A 13562-nucleotide genomic window follows, 5' to 3' on the forward strand; every position below is an offset into this window, starting at 1 on the left:
AATAAGTCACTTCTTAAGGCCAGTCTTCCCTTTACCCAGCTAACTACTAGAAAGAAGCATGAAGCACAGTGTATCTCTATAGATATGGGTGGAGGAGGGGCTTAATCCAGCCCTTTCCTAGCTAAATTGTGACTTGCTAGAATTTTTAAGGCCCTTAATTTCTCAAGAAAAACAGATACTGGGGCCCCTTTAGACTGGATGAAGTCAATTTGAGAACAGTTGGCTTGTTCTTGGACCATCGTCTGTCTTGTAGCGAGAAATTACCATTGACGACTCATTCCTTTGAGAAGTTGCCCACACAGAAACTAGAGCAAACTCCAGGCTTAGTTTAAATGTTAATTCCTTTGGAAGGCCATGCCTAATCCCTAGACTTGGTTTATTCCTACTTCATTCCCATTCCCAGGATATATGCTCTACCAGCACCATCTCCTTCCTCCTACCCTAACCCAGTATTGCAGTTACTTGTCAGTTTCTGCTTTGTTCTCCACTGGGTCCTCAGTGCCTGACACGCACATAGATGCTAGGAAAATTCACGAGAGGAGAGAAGAGACCAGACAACTTCTGGGTTTAAGCAGTCTCTTTAAGATATAAGTGATAACTTTACCAATAAAACATTCAGTTTGGCTGCTGGTGTTACTGCTCCTTGTGCTTCTTCTGTTTTTTCTCTGCCTCTCTGTATTTGTAAATTTACAAATCCACATGAAAAGGAAATTCTGGCATTAAATGCCATATGATGTGGTTGTGCAAAGGATTATTTATAGACCCAAACACTGTTCTCTCTATGAATTTATAATCTCTATAGACTGAAAGAAATTAGGTTCCCCGAGGTGGCTGCTGTTCTTAGTTAGCCCAGATAAAATCCTTTAATTCTTCCCTATCAACTTTATGTAGTCCCGTATACTTATGGAGGTTTTGAGATCACTAGGTGAAAATTTTTATATTAATTATTCATAGTAAAGGGAAAGAGTTTACTTTTTGTACATCTTTCTCACTTTTCCATGTCTTATACTTTAGACCATACTCGTTTTCACAAATCCCTTCTAGTTAATGTCTACTAAACATTAATTAACTTACTCTTTACTTTCCCAAGCACTAATGGAAAGACTGGATTATAACCAATCTAATACTCTCTGGACATTCTACCAGACACTTTCCTCAATGTGATTTAAGGCAGTTTATAATCACTCCTTGCGGTCTTGAGGCCAGTTTTCAATTCATGAGACTCATATATCCTGGCTAGTTTTAATTAATTTTGCAAGGAAGATGCCAGGAGAAGCAGTATTAAATGCTTTCTTATAATCAGGTTCTTTCATCTATTGGGTTCTTGTCAGCCACTAATCTTGTAACACACCAAAATCCAGAAGTTTCTCTGATATAGTTTGTTCTTTACTCTTTTTCTTCATTGCTTAATACTCGTGGTTTGGGTAACCTTATCTTTATGGTTGTTTTAAATAAAGAATTGTTAACTAGGTGAAAGGTAGTTAACTTTTAAAGGGGTAAAAGAACACTCCAAGGTGTGCAGAGGTAGCAGCCACAGACAGCTGTTACCTCGAGGGCTGAAGGAGGGTGAACTGCAGAGGAACTGAGAAACTTAGAGGAGGTCTCCACAAGGCTGACGTTCAGACATCTGAAGAGAGGACTTGGCTGCCGCAGAAACATGCTGCCCCTGCCAGAGGGTACTCCACTGGTGAATTACAGGAGCAGCCAGAGAGGGCCCCGCCACTGAGCTGAGGGCTGCCATTGGCAGGGTGAACTTTGCTGGGACCCCCACGTACAAACCTGCTTGTCGCTGCGCAGAAAAACCACACACTGTAAGAAGGAAGAAGAGTTATTTCTTCCTGCTTCAGTCTTGCAGTCTCCCACCAGTGCCCTTTCTATTGGTAAGCTTAACATCCAGCCAGCTGACAGTGGAGAAATGTAGCCTGTGCGGGATCCAGCTCTGGCATCACAAAGCAGGGCAGAGAAGGGCGAGTTAGGAGCTGAGAGGCAATAAATGAATAACGGGCACAGTGAGGAAAAGCCTTGTGTAACGTTAAATCTCACAAATTAAATAATTTCATTTTGCATTATAAATAGTTTTTGTTTTGTTTTTTAATATATGTTTATTTCTCTCAAAGTAGGGTACACCTGTAACTTTCGCAGTTGGCTGGGTAGCATTCACCATCTAAATAACACCATCTGAGGCAGTGATAGACTCAGCTGTAAATGTCCCTCAAATTGTTGGCTACTTTTCACAAAAGGGTTTAATAACTATTATTCTATCAATAGGTTTTAACAGATTTTCAAAATTAAAAAAACAAATCTGCTAGTAAGTGGAAGACAAAGCATGGATATGAATAGAATGGCTCTTCCAACCTTTTAACCACATTGAATTCTCCTAATTTCTTTTATGACTAATTCTCTCTTCTAACCATTTCATTTTTCTTGAATTGTTATTATTCTCTCTCAGTTCTTTTTCAGCCACATTGAGCCGTCGTGTTCCTGACTTCCTTTAGCACTCAATGGTTATTTATGCTTGTGTTCCTAACTAAATTGTAAGACTCTTGCTGTCAGGGACCATGCTTTATATTATTTTTGTATATTACAAAACAGTATTGTGCAAATGCCTGTTGAATAGATGGAATCTTGTTTATTTACAGAATAAGAAATGGAAACAGCCTTCAAGGCAATCAGAGAACAGAGAAGTACTTTCCTATTCTTTCCTCCATTGCTGCTTTTTCAGAAGCTACCCACTGTCTCTTGCTTTTTAGAAAGACTGTAACTAACATTAGGACTATAAAGACAAAACCAAGGTGGGAGTGGGGAGGATGACAAAACAGAATCATGGGGAAAGCTGAAGTATTTATAGTGAAAAATAAATTTAGGAAGAGAGTGCTTCCAGGTTAATGATGGTTTTAATACACATGTTTGCTTTCCTTTCCTTCCCAAACTCTACTAAAAAAAATTTTTTTAAAGATATAAGCCCTAACAAAGAGAACAGGAAAGAGGACAACAGCCAAATTTTGGAAGCTGGTAGGCATGTGAACTTAGCAGACCTAAGAAAAACCATCCTAAGTGAGGAAAGCCAAGAACCAAGCTAGTTCACACCTCACAGTACTCCAAAAGGCTGAAGATTGGTACTAGGTAGAAGGGGGAGATGATTTAAATAAGGAAGAGTAATTAAAATTTGTTTAAGAAGAAGTCAGATGTCGACTGTACTTCAGTTAAAAAAAAAAAAGTATGGGGCCAGCCCCATGCCCTAGTGGTTAAGTTCGCACACTACACTTCGGCAGCCCAGGGTTTCACCGGTTTGGATCCTGGGCGCGGACATGGCACCGCTCATCAAGCCGTGCTGTGGTGGCGTCCCACATGCCACAACTAGAAGGAACCACAACTAAAATATACAACTATGTACTAGGGGGCTTTGGGGAGAAGAAGGAAAAATAAATTCTTAAAAAAAAAAAAGGAGTCACATACCTAGATCACCTGCTTTATTCTACCACAAAAGACTGCAACTTTATTTTCTAGAGAGGGTAAAACAAAGTGGTTCCTCAAAGTTGGTCTGGTGGATGCCAGACCAACTGAGGAAGGGGATTCTGTACTGAAAATGCAGTGAATTGTGTACACTGTATGCTGAGACTACCCCTCCCTCCACAGCCAGGCCTTCACCCTCCAGTCAGGAGGTTGGAAGAGACTTCTCTGGGGAATCTGACCAGCCCAAGAAGAGTCAAGGCACTGACACTGAAAGTCTACAGCTGAACAACCTGGTCATACTGCAGTGAAGTTCATAGTCAACAAGCCCAACTCCTACACTCAGACCTTTCAAGCAGCTTTTTAGTCCCCTGTTCTTACATATGAAAAAGCAATGAAAGATTATCAATATTTGAGATAAATCCCTAACATAAAAAATGAAGACCAAAGGCAACAAATGAAAAAAATCAGCTTGGAGAAAATGGACTATGCAGACTATCTCATTAATATCCTCAGAGAAAGAAGATATTTCAAATGTTGGGGCGAGTCTGGTGGCGTAGCAGTTAAGTTCTTGTCCTTTGCTTCAGCGGCAAAGTTTGCAGGTTTGGATCCTGGATGTGGACCTACACACCCCTGATCAAGCCAGGCTGTGGCAGCATCCCACATACAAAGTAGAGGAAGATTGTCACAGATGTTAGCTCAGAGCTGATCTTCCTCACCCAAACAAAAAAAATTGCAAATATAATAAGAACAGGATGCTATTGGGGCCAGCCCCATGGCTGAGTGGTTAAGTTCACATGCTCTGCTTCCGTGGCTCAGGGTTTCGCTGGTTCAGATCCTGGGCACGAACATGGCACTGCTCATCAAACCACGGTAAGGCACATAGCACAACCAGAAGGACCTACAACTAGAATATACAACTATGCACTGGGGTGCTTTGGGGAGAAGAAGAAGAAAAAAAGAAGAAATTGTGACATAATATGTTATTTAAAAAAAAAACAAAACAGGATGCTATTAAAAAGAACTATGTAGAGAACAGGAAAGAACTCACGGAAAGGAAAAACATGATAGAAAACTCAAAGAAAGTTTTCAGAGTTAAAGTTAAGGAATTCTCCCAAAAAGTAGAGCAAAAAGACATGAACAAAAGAGAAGAAAACCAGTCTGTGAGAGGCAAAAATGTGAATAATAGGAGTTCCAGAAAGAGAAACAGAAGAAATCATTAATGAAGTGCTTCAAGAACACTTCCCCAAATTGAAGGACATCGATTTCCAGTCCGAAAGGTCCAGGTGCCACCAAAATAGATGAAAACAGACCTACTCCAAGGCAAATCATTAGGAAATTTCAGAACTCTGAGGAAAAGGACAAGATCTTGGAAGCTTCTAGAGAAGACAGTCAAAAAACAGGTTTCATACAGAGGATGAGAATCAGAATGTCTTCAACACTGGAGACCATTGAAGCAATGCCCTCAAAATTCTGAGGGAAAATTATTTTCAACCTAGAATGCCAACTCAAGTGAGAAGATAAAATAAAGACATTTTTAGACACGGAAGATCTCAAAAAATTGACCTCCCATAAATTCTTATGAACTATTGGAAGTTATGTACCACCCAAATGAGGGAATAAGCCAAGAAAGAAGACATGGGATACAGAAAACAGGGGCTCCCCACAGTGATTGCTGTGCACCAGGCACAGAGGACAACTAGACCATATTGGAGACTTCTTCGGGCAGATGAAATTGTCCTATTACATGATACATCTCAATATCTTAAGATTTAGACAACAGGCAGACGAAGTCTGTGGCTGAATTAGAGATAAGTACATAAAAAACCAGGCAAACTAAAAAACCAGGGAAGACAAAAATGCAAAAAAGGAAAAGTAATCATAGTTTATTACATGGCTTGTTATAAATAACACACATAATCATAATAATGTAGAAAGTGAATATTAATCTAAGTAGTTACAGTATGTAACTGAGAGGATAAGTTCTGGCATACTTGCACATGTGTTGTGAGAATTAAGGTGGAGGGGTGGAGAAAGGAGCTAAATCATCACTTTCTATATTGAAGGAAGTCAATAGATAATGCCTCAAATTGAAAAATCAAGAAACAGTAATACAAGCATATTATTTAGTCATTTAGAGACATAGAGGTAATATAAAATTATCAGCTAAACAGGGTGAAAATAGTTGCCACTGAGAAGGAGTTAAAGGTGAACTGCAGTTTTTCATAACAAATGATTTAGAATTACTTGATTTTTGAAACATGTACATGTATAACTTTAATTTTTCAAAAAATAACTTAATTGTTAAAAATAAGTGAAATAGGTAATAGGAAGGACAGAGACCAGATGTTTTAACATTTAGAGATTCAAAGCTCAATAATGTTTAATAGGAAAATAAATGGAAACCAAAACAGGAAATGTATATGAATAGGCCAAAAAGTAAAAGATGTCTACCTCTGTTTGTTTATGGAAAGGAAGCTAATTACTTTGAATTCAAATGTGATTGCTTACATATTTTCAGTGTTTGTGTTATAAAATCTGCATGCCCAAACTTATTATAATCCAAAATAAGTAATTCAGTATTTGAGTGGGAAGCAGCTGTTTATTTCCATCTGGTGATAAGAAATAGAACCCAAAACTCAAGCCCTTAGCAATCTGTTGGTGACATGATTCGCTTAAGGAATTTCACTCCTCCCCATCCTTCCTCCCTTGATGTAAGTGGTACTTTTCTGAGTATTTAGTTGGATTACAATTCAGTTGGGGAAAAAAGTTAAATTCTATGCTAATTTCCATTATTAAAGTCTTCTAAATACTGACCTCTGGTCACTGGTAGGTTTTGGTGGATCGGATTTCACTTTTTAACATGGCATTGAACTGTACATTTAATACTAGGTCTGGGTGATCTCTCCGGGGAGAGAGGAATTGATGGATCCTTTTTCTGCCAGTCCCTGGTGGCCTGTCAGGAGAGCAGGTGTTGATGGGATGGCTCATGCATTCAGGAGTCATAGTGCAAATCCGATCAAGGCATATATTCCCCAAACCACTCAGGCTAGTGTCTCTCATGGGGAAGAAGCCAACATTGGCCTCCTATGCTTTTTTTTAAAAAAAGAAAAAGAAAGAAAGAAAAACTAATTATCAACCTACAGCAAATGTCATTCAGCTGAAATCCCTGAAGGATAAGGGCATAGATAACAAATGTTCCTGGAGAGAGGGTTGAGCTGTCACTTGTCTTTTTAATGGATCGTCCATGTTTGGCTATAGAATCACATGCTATTTCTCCTTATTTTGTGTTTCATCTGAAGAAATACTGAATATCTGCAAGCACAAAGAATTGTACAATTTCTATAAACCTCTTGGGTTTGAACAGAATCCTAGTGTCAAGGAAGATGATAAGGGGTTCTATCGCTCTTAAAGTATTCAGGGGCCAGCTGTCTATTGACTGAGTTGTCCCTAATTCTCCACCTATTTTTCCTTCCTTTCGATTAGACTCATTACATGCCATTTGGTCTGCATTGACTAACCATGGGCATTTATCCATGTCCTGTTCCAGAGGACAGAGTTAGGGACAATGGGGAGAAGTTTGAGAGAGGTTTGTTTGTTTGTTTTGCTTTTGCTACAGTATTAAGGAAGAACTTTCCAAATGTCCAGAGATTAAATAGACTCTCAAAAAGTACCAAGTTGCCCATCACTGGACTGCTGAGGCACAGCTCTGCGATCAGCTCTGAATGTTACCAGATGCTGCTTGGGAATAGGTAGGAGCTTCAATTAGGTGATCTCAAATATTCTTTTCAACTATAGGAATTAAGGATTCTGTCTTATTTTTTTCCTTTCAACAGAAGATCTACAAAATAAACAGCTAGTCTCCATGTTGAATTGCTCCATTTTTATAATATTTCTGTTTACTCCTAATCTTATAGTCCTCTCTGTTGTAACAGTTGTTATTTATTAATGGGGCTGGCAGTGCTATTATCACTTGCCTTTAATTAATAATGTTCTGATAGAAAAATTAACCAGTTTTTCCAACACAATTTAGAGTAAAAGGAAATATACTTAATCTGAAGTCTGAATGATTTGGGTTAGATAATAGGAAGAATTTCTGGACTGAGAGGGATGTTAAAATTTGGATAGAAGTATGAAATTGTCTATTTTACAGGCCTTTGAAAGTAAGACAGATTTCGTATCTTGGATGTCTTATTGACTTGAGCCTTGTCTCAGTGACTGATTATAAAATATCTTCTTTTCCCACGTTCTCAGTACATTTTTTCTCCTCTCCTTTAAGAGAAGCTTCTATTTTACCAGGAATACTGAGACTATCTTAAGTGAACCTTCTTCTCTGCCTTTCTCTTAATACCTGAGCTCTTTGTCTTTTTTCTCATCCTTTTTCCTAATTCCAAGTAATGTCCTTCTCAAAGGATTATCCCTCCTTTTCTTTGTATTCTAGTTTCTGTTTACTGGTGACTTGTAAGGAACCTTCAATCTTATTTCCATGTTTATTTCTTCTCTCTCCAGCATCATAAGTCTGTTCCTCCTGCAACATCCAATTCAGCATGTCCAGTGGTAGAGATTTCATTTCCATTGCTAGACAATTAAAATCATCCCACTAGAATTTTCCCTTCTCTCATACTTCTCTTAATTTATAGTTATAGTTGTTACTTGTAATATCAGTAGCAACAAAAAAAAGTGCAAATTTCTCTCACATGTAAATAGTTCAATGTCTTTTAAGAAATCTATCATAAATAAGCCAGCGAGAGAAGGATAATCTGTGTATGACTCCACTCATATGAGGAATTTAAAATTATGGACTAAGAACAGTTTAGTGGATACCAGGGGAAAGGTGGGGTGGGGGGTGGGCACAAAGGGTGAAGTGGTGCACCTACAACACGACTGACAAACATTAATGTACAACTGAAATTTCACAAATTGTAACCTATCATTAACTCAAAAAAAAAGAAATCTATCATAGTACCCTTTTTAAAAGTTCATTCATGTAACCAATCATGTAATTCAGTTGTTTCACAGTTATTAATTGAGCTTATATTATGCATCAGACACTGTTAGATTCTAGGATCTCAAAGATAAATACAACATCTGTGAGTAAGTCATCACCAGTGAGAGATATGCATGTGATTAAATAATTGTAGTACAGTGTAACAGAAGTTTGTATGTGGTTCATGGCTGACAAGAAGTGGGGAATAACCAACTCCGCCTGAGTGAGGGTTCAGGAAAGCCTTCATAGAAGAGACTCTTGAAGCTGAGTCTTGAAGAGTACATAAAAATTTGCCAGATGGATATCAAGCAGTGTAGGAAACAGAAGAGGGAAGAATACAGAAGAAGCCACAGGCCAGTCTAAGTAATTTGAATAACATACACAGGTACAGAAATAGGAATTCACATGGTGCATTTGAGGAAATGCTAATTGTCCCTGTGTAGCTGGAGTGCTGGGAGAATAGCAGGAGATGAAGTTGTCCATTAGTAAGCTCCATGAGTGACAGGACCTTGACTGGCCCATTCATCATTGTATCCACATTACCTAACACATAATAGACTCTTAGTAAATATCTGATGAATAAAGAAATAGAGATAGGAAGGGGCCTTGTAAACCATGAAAAAGGATTTAAACATTATTCTGAAGATGACTGGAAGTAATTGAAGATTTCTTTTTAAACCAGGGAGTAGTATGATTAGATTTGGCTATAGAAAAGTCTCTAGCTGTTGTGTGGAAAGTGGTTTTGTAAGAGAGTAAAGTTGAGACTGGGAGATCAGTTAGGTTATCAGTAATAATCCAGAGATGAGATAAATAAAGGCAGTGGTAATGCAGACAATGTGACTGACGTGAGATGTTTGGGTTAGAGAATCAACAAGATTTAGTGACCAGTTGAAGATGGGAGTGAAAGAGAAGGAGCCAGCATGATCTTCCCAGGTTTCTAACATGGGTTACTCAGTAGATGTGCTCCCATTGCCTAGAATGGGGATCCAGAAGATGAAGCAGGTTTAAAGGGGAAAGATAAAAGTAAATGAAACCAGTGTCATCTTTTTTTTTTTAACTTTCATTTCTTTTTATTTTTTTTAAGATTTTATTTTTTTCCTTTTTCTCCCCAAAGCCCCCCGGTACATAGTTGTATATTCTTCATTGTGGGTCCTTCTAGTGTCGCATGTGGGACGCTGCCTCAGCGTGGTTTGATGAGCAGTGCCATGTCCGCGCCCAGGATTCGAACCAATGAAACATGGCCTCCTGCAGCGGAGTGCGCAAACTTAACCACTCGGCCACGGGGCCAGCCCCAAAACCAGTGTCATCTTTATCTTCCTGTTGTGGCAGTTTTGAGATACCACTCTGGTTTCCTTTATTTGGATATAGATTCTAGTTTACCAACATTTTTCTTAAAATATAACAATGAAAACTGAATACAGCACTCTAGTTGTGGACTGATCCCTGAGTAGTGTGGTATTGTTTCTTTTGATCTGGACACGGCTTCTGATAATGGAAACTAAGATTTTTGTTTATTTGTTTGTTAGCATTTGCATCTTCCAGAGTTAGCTCATAATGAACTTGAAAATCAACTAAAAACCTAAGGTTTTCTAGTTATCAAATCATGTGTCCACTCCTATCCTGCACAGTTTTTTAAAATTAAATATCAGATTTTACATTTATCCATTAGCCTTTTCTAGCCTCATTACTCTTCACACACTTCTCTGACTTCTGGGAATCTGTTCTTCCAGGCTGTATGCTTTCCTGTGAATCTTTATCTGTGGGTATTTCTGAAGATTCTGCCTCATTTATCTCTCCAAAAGCACTCTATGTCTTTGTCCTTTCCTGTGACTGTCATCTGGAATGCCTTGGCCCCTCCTTTCCACTCGTCCACATCTTATTCACACTCGAGGCCTAATTCAAGTCTAATTTTTTCTGGTCCTTAGTAGTGCTCTTTCCATCTCTGGACTCCTATAGCACTTATTCTTTAGCTATATTGTGGCCCTTATCATGCTTTGTCTTAATGGTTGTTTAAATATTTTGGTCTACTATTTCTTAGAATATTTTCTATATTATCAAAATATAGTCTTTGAAGGAGGGATCAAGTTTTTATGTTATAGGTTTCTTGCCTTGATAACTTAATAAGCTCTTGTAAAGGTAGAAGAATGAGTTATAAAACCTCCTGAAATCTTTATCAGCTATGTGTTCATAACGTTTTTACAGATTGCCCCAATAATTATATAATAGCTTGAGATTCTGTCATACCTTTCAAATAGGACTTTCGTTATGCTAGAAAGCTTCTTGCTGCCCTCTTGTGAAAAGCTAGGTAATACTGCCAATTAACAATGTTTAGAAAAGTTAAGTAATTTTCATCTAAATTCCACTAACACCAGCCTTTTTAACATTTTTAGGATTTTTATTTATTCTACAGATTCTCAAGCATAATTACTAATGGGCATTTCTTCCCTTTGTGTGTGTATATGAGTTATGAAATGTTAATTTATTTGATTACCTGCCAGAATTTATAGTGCTTTTTTTTGCCAAATTACCAACCTAAAAGCAAAAGAAAATAAAAATAATTCTTAGTGAGATGAACTCTACAATATCCTATTTGATATTTTAGAAGTTGCTTTGGAGTTTAGATGTTACATTTTCTTTCTGATTAAATAGAAGAGATTGAAAAGTTATAGAGAGGTAGGGGTTTTTTTGTTTGATAATATAAGACTTGATTATAAAAATGGAGTTATGAATAATCCATACCATAAGCTCCCCTCCTCTTCCTTCCTCTTCCAAGATTGAGTAATCTTCAGTCCCTTTCCTTTTCTGAAAAGCCACTTTTCCTACTACAAACCATAGAAAAGATAACAAGCATTATGGACTTATTTATGCCTGTTATTAAAATCTATATGATGTGCATAAAATCAGATACAGAGCTTTACTCACTTAAAAATGAATTAGTTGAGGGGTTGGCCTTGTGACGCAGCGGTTGTTTGTACATTCCACTTCGGCAGCCTACAGTTCTCTGATTTGGATCCCAGGTGCAGACCTACTCACCGTGTTATCAAGCCATGCTGTGGCAGGCGTCCCACATATAAAATAGAGAAAGATGGGCACGAATGTTAGCTCAGGGCCAATCTTCCTCAGCAAAAAGAGGATTGGGGGCAGATGTTAACTCAGGGCTAATCTTCCTCAAAAAATGAATTAGTTGAGCAGTTCTACCCAATTTGAATAGCAAAAGAAACTACAGAAATGGATATAAACTATCTAAAGTGAAGCACCAGGAGAAAAATATTGAAAACAGAATTAGTGTAACCTCAGTGGAACAATATGAAGCAGTCTAACATACATGTAATTGCAGTCCCAGAATAAAAGGAGTCAGGTGGAGGCCAGAAAAAATATTTAAAGAAACAAATAGCCAAAAAATTTTCCAAATATGGTATAAAGAAAGTCAGTGAAACCCAAACACAAACATGAAGAAAACTATACCAAGACATATCATAAATTGTGGAAAACCAGTGATAAAGGAAAAATCTTCAAAGCGGGCAGAAAGAAAAAGATACACAGATGAGCAAGCCCATGGTAATGGAATAAAATCTTTAAAATACTGAAAGGAAAAAAAACCTCTCAACTTAGAATTATATATCCTGCAAAAATATTCTTCAAAAATAAAGGCAAAATAAAGACATTTTTCTAGATAAGCCAAAGCCAAGATAATTTGTCTCCAGAAATATTTAAGGACATTTAAGGCATAGCTAATAAGGCAACAGTAGAAATATAATGGAATACTAAAAAATACTTTGTTGATCCAAAAGAAGGCTGGGGAAAAAGGAACAAACAACATATGGGACAAATAGAATAACTGGCAAGATGATAGATATAAACCAAACCATATCAATAATTAAATATAAATGGTCTAATTATATACTTGACAGTTGTTAAGAGAGTAGAACTTAAATGTGATCACCACGTACATTAAAAGTCATAATTATGTGATGAGATAGAGGTGTTAACTGACCTTATTGTGGTAATCATTTTGTAATGGTAATCATTTTGTAATATATGCATGTATCTAATCATCACATTGTATACCTTAAACTTACATATGTGTCAATAATAGTAAAGCTGGGGGAAAAATATAAATGGTCTAAATACACCAGTTAAAAGGCAGAGATTATCAGACTGGATAAAAAAGCAAGCCTCAACTATATGCTATATACAAGCTTAAATATAAAGACGTAGATAAATTAAAAATAAAAGGATAGAAAAACACACTTCATGCAAACGTTAATCAAAAGAAAGCTGGAGTGGCTATATTAATATCAAAGTAGAGTTGAACTAGGAATATTACCAATATTTCATAATGATAAAAGGATCAATTGATCAAAAGATAAGAGCAGAAGCAGTGAGTCCAAAAAGCTCATTCTTTGAAAAGATAAATAAAATGGATAACCCTCTACCTAGACTGATCAAGTAAAAAAAGAAAGAAGGCACCAATTACCAACATCAGGAATGAAAAGAGGGAGTGTCATTATAGATCCTACAGACAATGGAACGATAATAAGGAAGCTTTATTCCAATAAATTTGATAGCTTAGGTGAAATGGACAAGTTCCTTGAAAGATGCAAATTTTCAAAATTGACTCAAGAAGGCAGAGAAAACCTGAATAGCTCTTCATCTAATAAAGAAAGTGAATTTGTAATTAAAAACCTCACAAACAAAACTTCAGCTCAGATGGCTTCACTGATAAATTCTATTAAACATTTAATGAAGAGTTAGAATCCTTAACAAAATATTAGCAAGTCTGTTCTAGCAACATACAAAATAATAGTACATCATGATCAAGTGGAATTTATCTCAGGAATGCAAAGTTGGTTTAATATTTAAAATTAAAATAATTTACTATATAAACAGAACAAAGGAGAAAAAATATGATCATTTCAATGGGTATAGAAAAACCTTTTGGAAAATTCAACACGTATTTGTGGTTTAAAAAAAATCTCAGCAAACTAAAAGTAGAAAGGATCTTGATATCTACAGAAAACCTCTGTCATCATACGTAGTTGTGAAAGACTGAATGCTTTCTCCCTGAGACTGGGAACAAGGCAAGGATGTCTACTTTTAGCATTTTGCCAGAGGTCCTAACCAG

General features: G+C 37.0%; 1 protein-coding gene across 5 annotated transcripts in view; it reads left to right on the forward strand.

Moving 5' to 3' along the window:
• LIN52 (lin-52 DREAM MuvB core complex component) overlaps positions 1-13562 on the forward strand; it is a 111545-nt gene that overhangs the window by 71422 nt on the left and 26561 nt on the right. Inside the window, exon 6 of one of the 5 annotated variants that reach the window (XM_070514056.1) lies at positions 7070-8384. The exons of 3 other annotated variants lie outside the window; for them this stretch is intronic. In XM_070514056.1, coding sequence (XP_070370157.1) covers positions 7070-7206 — 137 coding nt within the window. In that variant the 3' untranslated portion in view covers positions 7207-8384. Of the gene's footprint in view, positions 1-3636; positions 6551-7069; positions 8385-13562 lie in introns of those variants that run through there. One more of the 5 variants, XM_044773991.2, reaches the window with a different exon arrangement.

The sequence above is a fragment of the Equus asinus genome, chromosome 7 (assembly GCF_041296235.1).
Source record: "Equus asinus isolate D_3611 breed Donkey chromosome 7, EquAss-T2T_v2, whole genome shotgun sequence".
NCBI lineage: Eukaryota > Metazoa > Chordata > Mammalia > Perissodactyla > Equidae > Equus > Equus asinus.